This window comes from Haplochromis burtoni, unplaced genomic scaffold (assembly GCF_018398535.1).
Source record: "Haplochromis burtoni strain Fernald_Lab_line unplaced genomic scaffold, NCSU_Asbu1 Contig_230, whole genome shotgun sequence".
Lineage (NCBI taxonomy): Eukaryota > Metazoa > Chordata > Actinopteri > Cichliformes > Cichlidae > Haplochromis > Haplochromis burtoni.
Window position 1 is genome coordinate 587,866 of NW_024582591.1, and position 18,875 is coordinate 606,740.

Here is an 18,875-nt window from a genome sequence, read left to right on the forward strand (position 1 = left end):
CTTCCCCCCCCCCCCTTAAATATTCTGGGAACCACAAGTAAACCTGCAGTCAGAGCAAAGTGCTCTTTTTGGGTGATATAAATCATGACCTGGTTGCTCAGAAAACTTAACATTGTGACCAAGAACCATTTTAATTGTTACTGAACTACACCCTGCAGACGTATCACAGTGCATCTACTGATGATGACGTGCTTGTGCTCTTGACAGGGTGACAGGATTTAATGTAAACGTTAAGGACTCCCCATCGGCTGAGCTATAATGTCAGGTAGCTGTGAGCTTCCTTTAGCTGGCGGATGTAGACAGCAGAAAGAAAGTAGTTTTTTTTTTGTTTTTTTTGTTTTTTTTTAAATGTCACCCGATCATGTTTTGTGCTTTGAACACAGAGTGAATGCCATCTAGTTCCATTAAATGAGGGAAGAAAGAAATTTCACAACTCTCATCCAAACAGTCTTTACAACTGGAGTGTCTGCATGCCAGAGGGAAAATGTATGTTTGATATTGAGATGATTTGAGATGTTACTATTTCCATACAGATTGGAGATTTTGGATTTGTTATGCCACGTCTGCCTCGTCACATTTTCTATTTTTTATTTTTTTTCTTGCATGTTTTGTTTTGGCAGTGACGGCTGTATTTAACCACAGGTTTGCTTGTCCTTCTGGCCGTCCAAGTGTCCCTTCTCCCTCACATTCATACCACTCACTGTCATTCAAACTGAAAAATGTTCTCTTCTTCTGCGCCTCTGCAGCAGCTGAGAGCCAACATGAGAGAGATGGAGAAGCTGTGCACTCGGGTCCGTGCTGAAGACGCCGACGCTCTGGAAGCGCTCATCAAGCCGGTCAGAGACAGGGCGTCAGCCGCTGCACAGGACTTCCTCCGTTTGCACTCTAACCCCGAGCCTCAGCCCGCTCCAGCGTCACCACCTGCCACTCATTCATCCAGCTGTGCATCCAGTAGCTGCCACACTGATGACAATACGGGCGACGTACCAGGATTTGGCAGGCAAAGCCAGGTCCAGCTCCCAGAAATCCCTCCTGATCAGAGAGCAGCTGAGTCCTGGGATAACCTGGAAGAGGTATGCACGTCTGGAACAAGCTTTAGTCTGCAAGTCATAGTCGGATATGTTCTAATTGTTAGGTAAGCTGTATGTACGGTATCTATTTATCATGTCCTTGGGAATATTCACAAATGTCGAGCTTTAAGCCTGTGTGCTGATTATAAATAAAAAATCATTTGTCCGTTATGGTGGGGTGTTATTATCCTACAAGTTTTGACTTATTTCTTTGCTGTGATCTCATAGCAAACAAAGAAGTCGATTTATTGTTTCAGGCATGCAATTTCAATCTCTCTTTTTTTTCTTCTTCTTTTTTAGGCCTAATAGGATAATAGCAAACCAACAAAACTATGCCTTACATTTGTTGCTGTATCCACAGTCGCTGCTATTGACTGGGTGGTGTTCTGTGGTCCTTTTTAGTGTGCTGATAGAGAAGCATAGGGTGAGGGGTTTCTCGTATGCATGAACTCTCACCTGGAAAAAGACTTTAAAAGCAACACAGCGGGCGTTTTTTTTCACAGGCGACATGTCATAGTTATCAGCATGGTACGAGAACCCTGAAACTCACACAGCTAAATTTAAATTCATGATTTATTTCACATGTATGCCATGATATCTGTTCCTGCAGACACATTTAGATCTATAGCACATCCTAATTAGTCACTCTCGTTAATGCAGTTATGAATCCCATTCACTGACAGTCTGGACACTTTGTAGCTGTAGATTTGTACGATAAGCACCTCAAACAAATCAATACAGCATTTTAATTTTTTTTTTCTTCCCCCTTTCAGGATCTGAAGGAGCTGAGCGGTTTGGTGACAGAGTTTTCTATCCTCGTCCATGTGAGTACAAACGCTCAGCTCTGCATTTCTTTGTCTACATGTGTGCACAGTCACCCCTGTGAACAAAAACAATGTGATAGAGGTCTGTGCACCTCCAGGAGGTGGGTGGTGTGTATTTGACCTGTGTGCGCGTGCTCGCTTGCGTTGCTTGGTAAGGCCCCACTGAGACAAGCTTACACAGAGCAGCTCCGGAGTAGTGCTGGGGCCCCAGAGGCCCTTCAGCAGAGGAGAGATTCAGAAGTAGATGAGTGAGAGTGAAGCAGGGAGAAGGGGGGCAGGTTTTCACAGGGGGAGGAGAGAGGAGGGGAAACAAGGGATACATCGGAGCAGGTGGAGAACAGACGGCTCAGATTATCAGTCTTATCCTTAGGGATGGAGGGAGGCTGAGTGAAGGAGAGATTAACAGTGAAGAGGAGGGCGGGTAAAGATGTAGCTAGGCTGAAAAAACACAAAGAGGCACGGGGAGGGGGTGTGGCAGAAAGAGCATAGACATGTTGTGGTGTCTCAAGGGTGAAAGGAGCCGTTAGGGGAGTAATATTCCAGCACTCAGCCACAGTGGAAATACTGAGTGAGTGTGAGTGTGTGGTTGTGTCTGTACATGCGTCATGTTTGTGTCTGTTCCGATGTTGGGGCGCCTTCAGGCTTATCTGTATGTTTCTGTGTCTGTACTGAGGCAGAAACACAGCATGAAATTAATTCCCATTACAGTATTATAATAATAGAGCTGTCTGATTGTTTTGGAATTACTGGTGTTAAATGTTATAAACTAACAGCTACGAGGATCTTTTAAACATTCACCAAAACTCATGAACACAGTCAGAACATGGTTAACGTCAAATAACTGTTCTAGTCAAGATTCTTTCTTTTGTGAGTGCTGTTATTATATCTGGTTATATTAGGATATTTTTCTTTTAAAACAAAAGTGAACAGTGGGTCATGATCACTTTTAATGGGAGAGTTACATTAACAGTTTTGGACTTGGGCACTTTTGGTGGAGCTAAAAAAGGAGCTAAAGCTTTTTTTCCCCACTTTTTTCTGACATTTTACTGGTTAAATTATTAGTAAAAGCCAAATCTGCAAATTTTTGATTAATCAGAGTAATTATAATAATTGGTTGTTGCCGCTCATTTTATCCCAATTCTCTGTGCCACTGCAGCTTTTAAGCTGGAAAGAAGAATGGTGCAGAAAATGAAAATGTGAAAAATCTAACACACGATCTCTAAGTCTAGGGTTACAGGTTTAAAATCTCCGAAAACCATCACAAAATAACAGGAAGCTTTCACGCGGGTATTCATAAGAGAAGCGGATTTTTAGTTCGCGAGAATGAAAGAAAGAGAAAGAAAGAAACCGTTTTGAGGAAGAAAAATGCTCCGGTTGTTATTTGGTCACTGTGTCCATCCAACCCTCACATGGAGAGAGACAGCTGCCACTCTGAATATTTCATGAGATCTACACAATGCCACACACACACACGCACACACCATATGACCCCCACCCTCACTGAAATCTCCCTTGAATATACCTGCAGCCTCCAAACACACCCCTCTGTTGTTAACTTGTCCTGCGGAGCAGAATTTGGATGGGTAAAAAAATATCTGCACAACAATTGTGCTTACACGTGTGTCTGTGTGCGCGTGTTTGTAAGTGAATCTGCTTGCTAGCATATGAGTGTGTGTTAATACGTGTTGTGTGTGTCTAACCCCTGCGCATCAGTCCCAGCAGGAGAAGATTGACAGCATAGAGGACAACGTCAACACAGCCGCTGCCAACGTGGAGGAGGGGACCAAGAGCCTGGGGAAGGTGTGTATTAATGTGTGTGTGCTGATAATCTGATGTGTGTGCATGTGTTTGGGAGATGGGGAGATCGATGGCACTTTGCCTCCCAGCCATTCCACAGCGTTTGTCCCTATTGATCTGTTCGAATACGGAGGAAAGCTGCAATTAAGGAAATAGAGAGAGGAGAGGGATGGAGAGAGGCGGGATAAGAGGGGCGACAAGAGACAAGAAGAGAAGTTTGCTTGTATGTTTGCACGTGTGTGTGTGTGTGTGTGTGTGTGTGTGTGTGTGTGTGTGGCACTGAGAAGAGGTTTAAAGGATTGTTTAATAGTTTTCCAGGAGCAGCACTGCCTTTAGCTTAGCACGCCCTTACACTGCTCTGCGCTGAGTGTAAGTCAGCAGACGACTCAGTGCCCTTCACACGTATCACACACTTGAAATGTCGAAAGGTTTGTGTGTAATACCCAGAATGAATCACCTGTTTTTGTCAAATGGCACACACATGCGCACACGCGCGCGCACGATGAAAATGAACAATCGTGCTTTTCGGTACAGATTATTCCTGACTTTACATTTAGTTTGAGAAATCTAAGAAGCCGTCCATGTTTGTCTTTGTTTTGAGCTCACTGTGGAGTAATTGGACTGTAATTACAAACACTCAGAGATGGGGATGACACACAGTCACACCTGTAAATGCTTACATAACTAAAAAAACAGCCCTCTGTCATCTGCTTTCCTCTTTTGCTTCCTTTAGGACTATCTGCTTGCTTTTGAGTTTTCTGCCAGCACCAAAATACAGTCAGGGTAAATTTCTTTTTTTGAGATCATGACGTAGAAAAAAAAATGTATTATATCAGCCTCTCTAGCACAGCTAACACTACTCAGTAATCTGCAGAGTAGTTGAGCTTAAAGGGTCAGAACAATATTGACAGGCATCTTGTTTTCATAATTTTATCATTTTTCAGTTAGCTAATGAGTCTGTGTATGAAATGTTTTAAAAATGTATGGAAATTGTCATTAAATTACCCAGACCAGGCTGATTGTACTGCTAAAACAGTACAATCAGGGATATTCGATTAGCAGCAAAAGCATCTTTTGGAAGAAATCGGGCAAAATGTATTATTTTATTAAGATTTTCTACCTTAAAGTGGATTTTAAATTGTGAATCAACCAAGTAAAAAGCAAACAAAAACATCTTTGTAAATTATTTGAGCTCTACATCAGGGTCTGTGCATACAGACTGATAAGACAAAAACCCTGTGATGTTAACAGTCAGGACACACTGACCTTTAAACTTTTTTCAATAAAGCATTCTTTTTAAGCAGTTTCTTTAAAATTAAATTGACCCAAATAAACTAAACGAAAGCTGACCTCTCTGTAAGGTCACGGGTAGATGGAGTGGGCCGCACATTAGAGGAGGTTGTGGAGAGATAAGGCGGATGCGAAGGACGTCAGATGTTTTAACGCATTTGAAAGCTTGTAATCTGTCATCAGGTCAAACGGCATTACACACAGACAGACTCATAGTCACACACGACACCCGCGCTTCCTCCACCCTCCACAACCTGCACCCAGAGTCCTTTTAACTCAGCTCAGATGAAATTAACATTCCCTCAACTGCCACAGGGGTGGGGACAAGCGATGCCAGCTTTTGAACTAGATTAATTTAATGGTGAAGTGTTAATCAAGTGAGTGTCCGCGTGTGTGTGTGTGAGGATGGTCAGGGAATCAGTCATTAATTGCCATCAGCAAAGAGCACCTTCCACTCTGATGATAACAGCTGTAATAACACACACAGCCCACATCTCTCTGATTTTTTTTCCTAAATGGAGATAATGAAAACGCTTTGATGCAGCCGTGGAAGTGACGGTTTACATTTACATACGCAGGGCTGTTTGTGTATTTATTTTCTAATTTCTCCCTTCTTCTGTGAGTTGATGTGTGATCATGAAAGACGCATCCAAACTCTATCGCTGTCTTGAAGCCACAAAGTACTAATGCCACCAAAGGTGTGTGTGCGTGCGTGCGTGCAGCGGTGTTAAATTAAACTAGAACATATCTCTTTTTCCTGTCTCTCCAGGCAGTTGGCTACAAGTTGGCGGTGTTGCCGGTTGCCGGGGCGCTGCTGGGCGGTGTATTAGGAGGCCCACTTGGCCTGCTGGCTGGCTTTAAAGCTGCAGGGGTAGCTGCCGCCCTGGGAGGCGGCGCCCTGGGATTTGCTGGTGGCAACCTGGTCCAGAAACACCGCCGAGCCAACGTGGATCTACAGATGAAACAGCTGACGGCGACACCATCACCACCACCAACAGATGAACCAGAGGCGAGGAAGGACAAATGACCCATCAGCCCCTGGTGTTCCACTGACCTATCACTGACGGTCCTGTATTGACTGACCAATGAACACCTCTGGTGTTGTTGAGCTTCAGAGAGACTGAATGTCGGGTGCTCGCCTTAAACATCGCTGTTACCAAGCACTGTGTAAAACAATTATGTAATGACGGCCTTAATTAAGAGTCACATGCTGATGTTCCAGGGTGAATGGTGTTTCTGTGGGGATGTTTGTTTTATACACCACTGATTTTATGTTCTGAACACAGCACCAGTTATTTATACTTCAGGGTTTTTTGTTTTTTTGTGCTTTTTGACTATTGAGCACAACTCTCTACTAAAAATAATGTTCAGCACTCAAATCAAATTACTTTAAGACGGTTTTATCAGACCCTACCAATAATGTGAGCAGTTAATCCATGTTGCTTAGGCTCATTTCCAGGGTGTTCAGGTTTACCGATGGCTATGCCTCAGTTGTTTGATGCAGATAGTAATGTGAACAGCTTTGTGTAAATTTAAGTGATACTTGGTTTTTATAAATTATATTGATGCACAAAGTGCTACTGTCCATATCTTATCCTGCTGCTGCCAAATAAAACATTTCTTTTTAACACTGGCTCTTCATTGGATAAACAGAATGAACCGCAGAAATGACAAAGCTGTAGACAACATCCTGTAAAATGGTTTTTAATTTACTTTTTTTTTTTTTAAACTCTTCTTTTCCTCTGAGATGACAGGTTAAGAAATGGCATCACACTCCCCCCTGTTGGTCTGTATGTGGGCTGATATGTCATTATGCAGGTATCTGTTGGCCTCTGTGGGAAGGGCAGGATGCGCAGTACAAACTTAGCAATGGGTCCCCGTATTCAAGAGCTCCAACTGTGGATTCTCAAGGATCTAGTACCAAAAACTTGTAGACGTATAAAGACAGAAAAGCAATTTTAAGAGAACTCAATTTTAAGTGGCAGACTAAATTTCCACCGTTCATCATGTGGGTTTTCCCCTCATGTTTTGGCCTTTTTACTTTAGCATTGGGAAAGTCTCTTCTCCCCCAGCACGATGACACATTTATCAGATGACAGCAAAAAAAAAAAACACAACAACAATCATCATGTTAAAGTACAGTATTTCAAAAAAGTTTCTTCTTTACTTTTGACTCCCAGGAACAGAACTCCAAGGTGTCACTGCCACAACAATCCCAATGAAAAGTACCCAGCCTGCCCTTTGACCTTTAGATTTCACCATATGTCTGTGGATTTAAAAGATTTCTAACAAAAGGATCCTGGCTAGAAATGTTCTGACTGCAGGATGTTTCTCAGCATCTTCAGATGCTTTAGAGGGTGGAGTGGACAGATCTGCCAAGCATTCGTATCCTTCATGACTTCGTTCTGAGTCAGCAGCAGTTCCAGCGAATTGCTGCCTCAGGTCTGGACACTACAGCTTCCCACACTTTTTTTTTTTTTGGTTGATCAAATTACAAAAGAAAATGTCACGTTCCTGTTAATTTGCCTGTGTGTTGTTTTTTCTTCTTCCTCTAAAAGAAATAACATAGCTGAAGGGTTTTCTGTAAAGTATTTCTCTTTGCGGCATGCATTTGACCTTCTGTAAGATCACACGGCTGCTGCAGAGAGGGCCTCCATGCAGCATGATGCTGCCACCACCAGGCTTCATGAAGAGGGATGATGGTGCGTTTCTGGTGCAGATTTGTGCTACGTTTATACAAAACATTAAATCTGGTATGACATCCTTTTGATTGGTGGTGGAGGGAGGGAAAGAAAAACCTAACTACATCCACTGCGGCACAATACGGTAAGAAAAAATATAATGTAAGAAGACCCCAGGGATATTTTATAAGCACAGTAAGGGACATCATAATCAATGACCATGGTACCACTCGTACCAGGGAGAGAAGGGGTGCATCTCAATAGGCTGGAGTAGCTCAGTCTCTTTATCTTCAAGCCATGATTTAAAGTTATGCTACCCCTACCAAATATTCTCCTATTTCTTCTTTGTGTGTGTGTGTGTGTGTGTGTGTGTGTGTGTGTGTGTGTGTGTGTGTGGAAGATATGGAGATAAAGCTACTTCAAACAGGCATACAGTTATAACTTGTGCTATACAAATGAGTTACACTTGAGTTGGTCATATTGAGATGCAGCCATGAGGTCAGTGAGACTAAACGAGCATCTCCTGTCAGACAGGCTGAACTGGACTACCCACAGATAAGAACCGCACAACCGGAGTGAGTGAGGGATCTGTTCTGTTTTTCCTTTTCGTTTTTTCCCCTCAAAAAACAAACAAAAAAAAAAAACACAAAATAAAATAAAAATGCAGGGTGATGTAAAGGAATAAAATAAAGGAAAAAAACACTGCATTTAATTTAGACCAACATTGAGAGTCCAATGTAGCTCAAACATATTTACAACCTCCAAAGAATAAAAGTAAAAACACTTCTATTGATGTCCCAATGCCCCACACACACATTGTCCCTCTTTAGCCCACCCACGTTTTTGATTCAAAATAAAAATTGTGAAAGTGTTATGAAAATATAGGTTAGCCCAACATGGTTGTGTCATGGACTCCACTCTCCTCCTCCCGTTCTTCTTTCTCCTCGTCGTCTCGCTCTTTTTTTTTTCTTTTCTTCAGTAAGGGTGTTGGGTGTTGCTGTTCTGTCCCACTAGCCTGTCCCAACCCTAACCCCCTCCCTGACCCCGGGGCGTGGCATTGAGTCACAGGAAGGCCGTTAAGGTCACAGCTCGTCACGGTCTCGGCTGAGGATGGTGTAGCGTGTCTCGCTGGGTGCCAGCTTCTGGAACGAGCTCTCTGGAGGACTGCTGGCTGCTTCTCCGCCCGTCTCCTCCTGAGAGAAGAAATCGGATTTGAAACAAATGGTCAAATTTTGCCTAAACTCCCCCGAAAAAAAGTGACTCTACTGCCTCCGGTGACTAACCTGTCCAGGCGTGCTGTCCGTGGGGTCGGGCCCGTGGTGGAACTCTCGGTGAAGCTTACCAGAGTGAAGGTCCAAAACAAACTGTTTCAGTTTGCCAGGGACACTGAAAACACAGAAACACATGTTGGACATCAATCATCTTTTATCCAATTTGAGGTTTGTACAGTTGTTCCTAAAAAAACAAACAAAAAAAATCCCTAATACAGCTGAAACAAACCCCACTTATTTAGGAGGCTTGTTACCATAACCTTCAAGGGTTACTCCTAAAGGACTTTCAGGGGGTAAAGAGCTAAAGAGTAAAAGGAAAAATGTAATACCGTGGATCATTTATGCATTCCAACACACAATGTCCGACAATGGAAAAAGAACTGCTTCAACTACAGCGATGATCAGAATTAGACAATAACATGAGACGCAGCAGCAGCAGAGGACACCAGTCCCTGCGGACATGTCATCAAGCAGCATTAATCCATATCAACGCCGCCCTGTAAAGTCTCCCTATTAACGACAGGTCATGAGCTGCTGTCATGTCACACAGGCAGCGCTGGTCCCGAGTCACCAGTAACCCAGTGTGCACACGCACATATATGTATGTGTGTTTTTTTATCTATATATCTATATATCTATATATCTATATATCTATATATCTATATCTATATATCTATATCTATATCTATATATATATATATATATCACACACATATACACATACTGTGCTAATGCAATTACAAGCCATGTGCCACATGTAGTGGTGATGTGATGTAATTAGGCTGTGGAGGGCTAGTCAGTCCTCAGGGCTTCTGTCTATCTGATCAGACTCTGATTGGGGACGGAGTGGGGGTGCATAATGGTGGGGGCACAATAAATAAGATTAAATTAGATTAGACTGGATTAGTTTAGCACTTATTGCACGTGCCAAATCATGTCACATTAGCTCCAGTGTCCTGGCCCATTCATAAAGGACAGATTTGAGGAGGTGTGACATTTCTCTGGTGTCGAGCGGACAGAGGATTATGGTGTGTGTGTGTGTAACAACATTTGTCTTATGAAGAGAAGGTCTCATTATGAAATTAACATTATAACAATACAGGTAAATTTTATATAATTTAGCTGATCAGTATCCAACAGTAATTCCTCAAAACATCCAAAAGAATGCTGGTTATGAAACTGATTGAACACGAGAATGATTCAATTGTAAATTACTAAGTAAAGTCCAGTCGTGGACAGGTTTCATTTGTAGCTGGCCATTTGCTTTTTCTTTCGTTTTTTATTATTGTATGAAACAATAATGAGCCTATATTCCTGTTTGTTAAATCTTGGATATACTTGAACAAAGATGAGGTGATATCGCAAACCAAATTAATTTATTAAAATTAAGACAGTTTTCTTATTTATCAACTTAAAACAAGATTGCCTCATATGGGAAGAGTAACGTCGTACTTACTTGAGGTCTTTGAAGTCGGGGAAGACATACATGTGTCTGAATGAGTCTATGGCGATAACGGGACAGTCAGCTGGCGTTTTTTGGATATGGAGCAGAGGATGGCGGAACTTATCGCAGTCCGCATGAAGGAAGTTTATTGACCCTGAGGGAAGAAAAACCAATAATACCACTTATTGTGAAATATCTAGGAGGGAAGGAATTTACTGACTTGTTGCAATGAATGCACCCTGTTGCAGTACCACGCTCAAATTCAGCAAGCTCTTTAGAAAGAGCCTTTCTTTCACGAATGGCTTTATAAACCCGAGGCAATGGAACTGGCCCGATTCTTGTCAATACAGTATAAAAAGATAAATGACTTCCCTGACAGATACAAAGTGCACACACTCACCTTTCTCACCGATGAGCTGGCGAGCCACTTCATGCTGGAACTTCTCTAAGCTCTCTGTGTCTTCTTTAAGATGGAACAAGATGAGGAAAGGGATTCCTTCTTCAGTCAGCTCCTGGAAAACACACACAGTCAAAAACAGATGGAGTCAGAACCTTTTAAGGCCTCAGCAGTTCCACACAGACTCCACAACAACCCTCCTGTATTTTTGAATGTAAATATATACACTTACATCTAGAAGATAAAAACTAAGCAAAAGCAGGTAACAAACCTCTCCATTTTCAAAGGTGATCTCCCTAACCAGAGGCACACACTTGTCCTGGGCCCAGGCGTAGGTCAGGTCAAAGTTGGTGAGGGAGCCAAGGTAAACCATGTCAGGAATGCCCTCGCCCATAGGTTTGTAGACCACATTGTCTCCACTGAAGCGCTCGGACCTAGACACCTCACTACGACAGTCAATTTAAGGATATAAACATGAAAGGAAGAATAACGCTGAAACCGTGGACCATCGGTGGATCTAGTTGGTGTCTGTGTCTCACCCGAAAGCGGCCAAGAATGTGCAGTCATCTCGAAGGATGTTGGCAACTTTCTGAAATGTTCGATAGTTGTCAGAGTCCTTGTTTTCAAAGAAACCAACGATGTTTCTCTTGCTCCTCTGTTAACCCCCCCACACAAAAAAAAAAGTGTTAAAAATGAATATCATTTAATTATACAAAGGGGAAACTTGCACATTAACAGAAACTGCCACCTACATCCACAGAATTAATCTCCTCCACTGAGGGCAGCTCTTTCACTGGGTCGACCTGCTGCTGGCGGATGAAGTCAGCGATGGCCGTCACTGACCTCTGACCCCTGTACTCCCTCTTCATCATCATCCCATTGCGGAACAGCTTCAGTGTTGGATACTTGGTGATGCGGTAGCGCTGAGCTATGTCCGCTGCGCTCAGGCAGAGGGGGAGAGGAAGTTAAGCAAAGAAAGAAATCAATTGATGAAGAGTGAGAAGAAGAGTAAAAACACATGGGGATGGGTGGATGGGGAGCGGCGCGGCGACGGAGACAGCAGTTAAACCTCAGTCTGAAAACAGTGCCTTCAGTCAGCTCTGAGCTCTGATCTCCCACATGAAAGCAGCCCCCCCACCAAGAGTAAATATTCTCTCTGCACACAGTGTGTGTGTGTGTGTGTGTGTGTGTGTGTGTGTGTGTGTGTGTGTGTGTGTGTGTGTGTGTGTGTGTGTGTGTGTGTGTGGCAGGTGTCAATCTCCCAGCAGGCGGTCTCTAAGCCTTCGGTCTTCACAGGAAGCAGCAGTTTTGTCATTAGCCTTCAAACAGTTTGCAGGTCATCAATAATTCCCTTTAATTTGCTTTATCTCAAAAGGCTGAGGCCGGTGGTTTATGTGGCTGTGCTTTGGTGTGTCGGGCATCTATGTGTACATATGTGCATCAAGTATAGTAAAAGTATAAGAGCGCGCGTGTGAGTGTGTGCGCGCCTTTTTGTTTCCTGTATACAGAATGATGCCGTTAAGAGTTTGAGGTATTAGATCACCAAAAACACGAACCAGTTGGCTCCATTTTCATAATACAGGTACAAACAAATCATCAGCAAATGTCAGTGTCAGAAAGGAAAATTATAAGTATTACTCACAATGCTGGTCACAGTCGACGCGAGCAAACACCACCTGCTTTGTATCAGGGAACTCCTCCCTCACTATGTTAGACGCCTCCTCAAAAATTGGATGGAGCATTTGACTGAATCTACACCTGTGGGATGATCAGGAAAGTGTTTTCTTTATTCCCACTTTAACTGTAGGAATTTCCTACATTACAACAGAAAGCAGTGCATAAAAACCCTTTACAAATGAATAAGGAAAATGTGGAACTTTAGCAAAACACTGGCATTATAATGAGGTGGTCCAATGACACAGAGAGAAACAACACACTTACCAGTCTGCGTAAAAATTCACTAATGCCACCCCAGCATTATCTGCAAGGAAACAAACAGGGAAGAAATGTAAGCCTCTATGTATTACTTGCTCTAATGAAAGTATGTGCAGCTAGTAAAATTAATTAAGAAACCAAATTAAATGTGAACCCCGTCATTTTTCTGTGACTGATGGAAGAAAACAAAACAAAACAAGAAAGCAGTTAGAGAACAATTTAGCCACAGGAAAATGAAATGCTGCTTAATGAAAAGTGGATGAGCCGAGGAATATCAAACAACGGCCATAACAGTGGCGAGCTGCTTATTTCCAGGTCATCTGAGTATTGTAGCAAACACATCTAGAGATTTTGGGAAAGACGTGACTGTGCGACACTACAAAACGTGTTGACAGTAAGATGACACAAAAAACAAAACACAGATTTAAGATGCAAAACCAACAATCAAGATCTTCCTTTGCTACCAATTTAATAAATAAAGAAATATACTTATTTACTTTATTGTCGACACTTAAATGACTAGAGACTGTTTGAACTTGTGTAGATTTGAGGATGTTATCATCATTCTCTAAAATATTTTTCCCTTTTATATAATGTCTGCTTTAGGACAAATGTGAAGAATAAAGCGTGACGTCTTACTTAGGACGTCGTCAATGTTGTTCGAGTCCAGGCTGACGATTTCTGCCTGTCCGGGAGTAGAGAGGCCCATCACCTACAGACACACATGGAATGGACGGATTAGCAGTTACAACTTAAAACACACATGCCGAGTAAGACCGCTACATCTCCATCTGTGTTATGACTGGGGAAGCACATAGATCAGATTTTATTGATGTGATAGCTCAGTTTGCTTACTGATCAATTATCTGCATGGAAAATAAGCAGAAAAAAGGCTATGAAGTGACTCATGTGTGCAAGAGATCTGCAACCACATTAATAATAAAAAAAAAATACATTTATTTTATTGCTCCTATTCTGCCATTGTTTTACTAAGTGTTTTATCCTATTGTGAAGTGTCCTTGGGTGACTTGAAAGGCGCTCATAAATAAAATTTATTATTATTATTATTATTATTAATACAGCTTATGATAAAATGTGCTTTAAAACAAAAAAATAAAATAAAATAAAAACCACAATGATAATTTTGGAGCTGTTTTCTGTGATCTGGAAGCGCAACTGGAATTGATTTTCAATTCTCATCCTTAATAAGGATGAGTTGAACACTCCTTCCTTAAAACGTAGCACACCACAGTGCTGCTTCACACAATTTTACACCTGAAATCGCCGACAACCAACAGGTTAAATTTAGGGCCACACACAGAAAACGTGGATCTTTTTGGAGAGCGGTTGAGCCAAGCCAATCAGCTAAAATGTACTTTTGGCTCATGGCTGCCAAAGCAAATATGCATGGCACCATGTTGTTAAGTTCCCAGATGACTAAGCGACAGTGTTTTTTTTACGACCCTGTAGTTGGAGAATTCACAGTAAGGTGTAACGTGTCCATTTGAAAATGAAGGGATGGTTGTGGATTTCAGAACTAAGACTAGAACCATCTCTCCTGTGGCGATAAATGATCAAGACTAATCAGCTTAAATATCTTCTTATAATAAAACATGAAAACAATACAGAGGGGAAGATCAGAGTCAGAATCAGTTTTATTGGCCAATTATGTGTAGACACACAAAGAACTGAGTGCTGGTTACTTCTCTGCTCTCAATGTACGTAACACAATTGCAATAAAATTGCAGGTATGACCTTGAATGACTTTCCTATGATTGCTGAAGAAGAACCAGCCAGTCCTTGATGACCATCCTCCGTCTATGATGTTCAAGGTGCTACCATCTGGCTCCAGATGCGATATGCCAACATGTGGGATAAAAATTAAAAACTCATCTCTCCCAGGTCTCTCTCTCGCCTAGTGTTGGATTTTTAAATCTTTGTGGCATTTTTATGTTGTGTTTATAGTTTATTAATAACTGTGTGTTTGGTGATTTCTGCTGACTGTACAACAAATTGTCTCCAGGTGGAAGTAAAGATAAAAGTAGAGCTTCATGACAGTGGATCCTTTACCAAAAACTTTCCCAGTGTGCCCCAAGAAAACTGAGCGTGAGTGTCATCTTTCCACTGTTGTGCCCAGAATTCTTCCCTGCAATTCCTGGTACTGAGCTAAATATACAGTGCACACTCCTACTGTTGCCCTGCTTTGTTTGCAAAGCTCTCAAGATTTTTCCACATATGAAATCTGGAAAATGTCGGGTGAATTACGTGAGGATATCATCTGGAGTTGCCCATTCTCACAGGTAGCACATAATATGTACTTCGTGTAATTCTCGTCCTTTTTACAGGAAATTTCTCTCCACTCAGTTTATGCTTGTGAGCTGCCCGGAGTAAAGCGCAGAAGACACATTACGACCACTCGTTAGCTGTGAATTACCTGGATTATCATTCTTGGCACAAATCAGCACAACCAGACATCGCAGAGAGCATGCACTGGGGAGATCACATGTGTCGCTGTTGTGTAATGTCTAGGAAAATGGGAGGTATCAAGTGCAAGCTTCAAAGTGGCCTTGGATTTCTGAGTAAAATATTTAATTTCCCAGGATTTTTTGTTAATTCACTAAGGTTTATATGGAACACAGTATACAGGAAAAGCACTATTTTTCTTTTTTGTCCACACTGTCCAAAATGCATATAATGGTGGAATGTAGATAAAGATCTTTGAACATTGAACCATTACACTGAGATGAGTTTTTATTGTGTTTATTTATTTTATACGAGTCGCTTCCGAGATTAAGCCTCAAAACACTCAGCCTTTTTAGTTTTTGGTTTTTTTGGTTTTATTTATTTTATTTTTATGGTTCAAAGGTGTGAAAATAAGTGTCATAACTTTCTTTCTTTGCCTTGAGCCCTCAAAATATTAGCCAATTCTTAATGTTTTATTCATCACTCAAAGGTGTTCATTGCAAACAATTATTTTGTACGTTTTTGTACAAACATCCTTTTGTCGTCAAATATTTGACAACGCTTAGAAGAAAACACGGGTTGGAACTACAACATGTGCATAACCGGATTACAGCGACATTCCAGGTCTCACATTCTGCAGGGTGCAGAATAGGTGAGACCAGGTTTCTGAGATACAAGTACAATCAAGGTTTCCTATTCACACCCTGCGGGTTTCTAGATTACTTTGTGATAAATGTCAAAGCATTTAAAATGTACAGGAGCACTGACACATGGGAAATTTTACTTTTACTTTGTGGAAAATGGCGAGAGGAACTACAAACACACAGATGCAAATATAAAAGGAAACTGTAGCTAGAATAAACTGTTACTAAATGAGCCTATTTTTAATCATGCAAATGTTACGACAGAAGACAAAACTTTCCTCTTTTACCAATTATTTCATCAAGGCTGTCAGATATTACTCGTGGATCTCCATGCCAGAGCCACTGTAGTCAAAACGTAACATTACAACACACCATCTAGTTATCTGTTGTTATCTTTGCTGACTTAAGATCCTCTTTAAACAGGATACGTGAAGGTCGGCCAGTTCTCAGGAAGTCGACAAACTTGTAAAGAGTGACACAGCTCAAGTGGCCTTAACATTTGCTCGCACACAAGCCGTCACTGCCTTTTACTTTAAATAAATAATGATTAAAGAAACAAAACAAAACAAACAAAAAAAAGACTATCCTACAAAATTAGGGCCGCAAACAACCAATTTCTTCTGTCATTAAATCACATGTTCATCAGGCCTAAATGCAAAAAAAAATGCTAACACAATATAGTTTTAATTTGATAATTTTAAGTAAGGAAACAATTTCTCACATTTGAGAAGTTGTGACGTGCAATTTTTCAGTGTTTAACCTATTTTTGTTAATCGGCCCTTATTTATCACAGCAATTCCGCACACAGAGGCAGGCAGATCAGGTGAGGTACCATCCCTTCACGGACACCATCCATCTTGCTTCATATGTGTTAATTAAATTGATTTTAAACTACTTTAAACAACATGTAAATGTGGCACTGGTCTCACTTTTTGGGGGGGGGATCGGCGTTGGATGTTTCAGCCATGTCTCAAATAATATTAAGCTAAATACACCTCATGGACAAAAGTGCTGGGCCATACCTCTTAATCAGTCCCATTGCCACAGGTTTATAAAGCTCAGGTGCCTAGTCATGCACGCTTCCTTTAAACATTTGATAAGAGTGGTTGTTCTAAAGAGATCACTGAAATTTCTTCCCTCCTGGAAATTCCAAGATCACTTGTAAATGGTATTATTTCAAAGTGAAAGTGCTTATGAACCAAAGAAACTCAGCTACAACATTGTGCCAAGCTCCAGAGCAATGTCACAGAGTGTGCAAAAGTCACCAGTGTTTTGCTGAATCACTAACTGCAGAGCTCCAGACATCTTCTGGCATCATCATCAGCACAGAAACTAAGCACCATGAGCTTCATGGTACAGGTTTCCATAGCCAAACAGCTCCTGTAGGCTTAATATGATGTAGCCCAGTACTTTTTGTATAAGTGACACAAGTGTTAATGATGTTGACATTTCCTCAACAGGGTCAATAAACTTTCTTCACACGGACTAAAGTAAGTTCCACCATCCTCTGCTCAGTATCCAGAAAACTCCAGCTCACTGTCCCGTCATGGCCATAGACTCATTCAGACACATTTATGTCTTCCTTGACTTCAAAGACCTCACGCTTTCATTTAAGCTGACCTTGCTTTAAACTGATAAATGTCAAAACTGTGTCTTCATGTCAGTAATTTACTTTGTGACATCATTATGTCATCATCTTTGTTGAAATATATTCCAGATTTTAAAAATAATAATAATAATAAAAAAATACAGGTTCGTTTTTGACTTTCTTGTGTATGTAACTAGTTTTCCATTACCTATGGCCCACCTCCCTTCCGCCTCCCAAAAGAAATCACTCACTATTAACACCAGTTTCCTTATATTGTATGGAGTTCTACTTAATTATGTTAATTTACCCAATATTTAGCTATATGTCTGGATCATAAAACTCGGCACCTCATTCGTTTGGTCTCCATCTATCTATTGCTTATATGTAACTAAGCTTTCATGCTACCCAGCTGTTTTCCTTTTTAATTCAAATTGTAATGTTTTTATTTATTTGAAATTAGCACAATGAATCCTTTTGTTGACCGATTAAACTACAGCAGCACCAAAGTATCAGCTCACATCATCAAAAACGGTAACGACTTCCTCAAAGAAGGCACCGCACCAGATTGATATTCGATATCACGGTGGTCTGAAGCTCGCACACAAGTTTTTAAGTTTTCACTTCAGGGCACACTGCTTTCTGGCTAGTTCCGGGTTGTCAGCCAATGAGAATGAGCCACAACAGAGGAATTCACCAACCGGCGAGCTTCATTCAGAGACACATACAGAAACACGAATAGTCCCACATTAACTTCAGCATCAATACAGGAGCAAATATTAAAGAAGGTCAAACGCAGCAAACCTTCATAAATCTCTTAAATTAACAATGCTAGCAGCTAGAAGTTATCTAACTGCTGTCAATGTGTGGTAGCGCCTAATGCTAGCTTGATGCACTCCTACACCTTAACAAAGTTACCTGCACTCAAACTCTAGCATTTAACGATTATAGCTACTGCAACTCAAACACATACTGTAAATTACAGCTAGTTTTAACAGTGATGTTCAACACTACCGGCTACACTGCAGCCGGATAACTTGACTAGTTTTGAGGGTTGCAGGAGGAAACACAGCCAGAAGGCCTCCTCTGTGAACCTGCTAAACATCTGCAACACTAACAGCGTACATACTGGTCAACTCAGTCACTTCATAAGCCACGTCCCATGCCAGTAGAGGCTCGTCGCTTAGCTAGCAGCTAACTAACCAGCGGCAATTACTTAGCTAAGCTTAGCTATGGAAGCTACCAACAGCCTGCGGTTACCGTGCACAGTCCACGGCTTTCATTTAAATACATACCAGCAGTACAGCCGTGACAAAGCGGACATCCACAGAGGGAGGTAGTGCTAACAGTTTCATTGTATGATGCATTTATTGGAGGTGGTGGTGTTAAGTCTTCCCAGTATGTCTCGACGCCGCTCTTCTCACTGCAGCAGGAAGCCGACGGCGAACCAATCTCACGGTGACCACGGAAGCGT

General features: G+C 41.5%; 2 protein-coding genes across 2 annotated transcripts; one reads left to right on the top strand and one right to left on the bottom strand.

The window, feature by feature from the left end:
• The first annotated feature begins 32 nt into the window (after window positions 1–32).
• Window positions 33–6,609, top strand: LOC102299419 (syntaxin-17). The gene is made up of 4 exons (XM_005937569.3): window positions 33–1,073; window positions 1,844–1,894; window positions 3,608–3,694; window positions 5,751–6,609. Exons 1-4 carry the CDS (start codon window positions 720–722, stop codon window positions 6,006–6,008), a joined length of 750 nt encoding a protein of 249 aa, XP_005937631.1. The 5' UTR covers window positions 33–719; the 3' UTR covers window positions 6,009–6,609.
• A 1,429-nt stretch (window positions 6,610–8,038) lies between these two features.
• On the bottom strand, window positions 8,039–18,853 carry erp44 (endoplasmic reticulum protein 44). Its single transcript, XM_005937568.2, has 11 exons — window positions 18,697–18,853; window positions 13,349–13,421; window positions 12,716–12,755; window positions 12,417–12,532; window positions 11,527–11,711; window positions 11,314–11,429; window positions 11,046–11,220; window positions 10,778–10,889; window positions 10,390–10,531; window positions 8,946–9,048; window positions 8,039–8,855 (listed from the first exon to the last, which is right to left on the bottom strand). The coding sequence occupies exons 1-11, from the start codon at window positions 18,766–18,768 to the stop codon at window positions 8,745–8,747; spliced, it is 1,245 nt and encodes a 414-aa protein (XP_005937630.1). The 5' UTR covers window positions 18,769–18,853; the 3' UTR covers window positions 8,039–8,744.
• Between the last annotated feature and the right edge of the window lie 22 nt (window positions 18,854–18,875).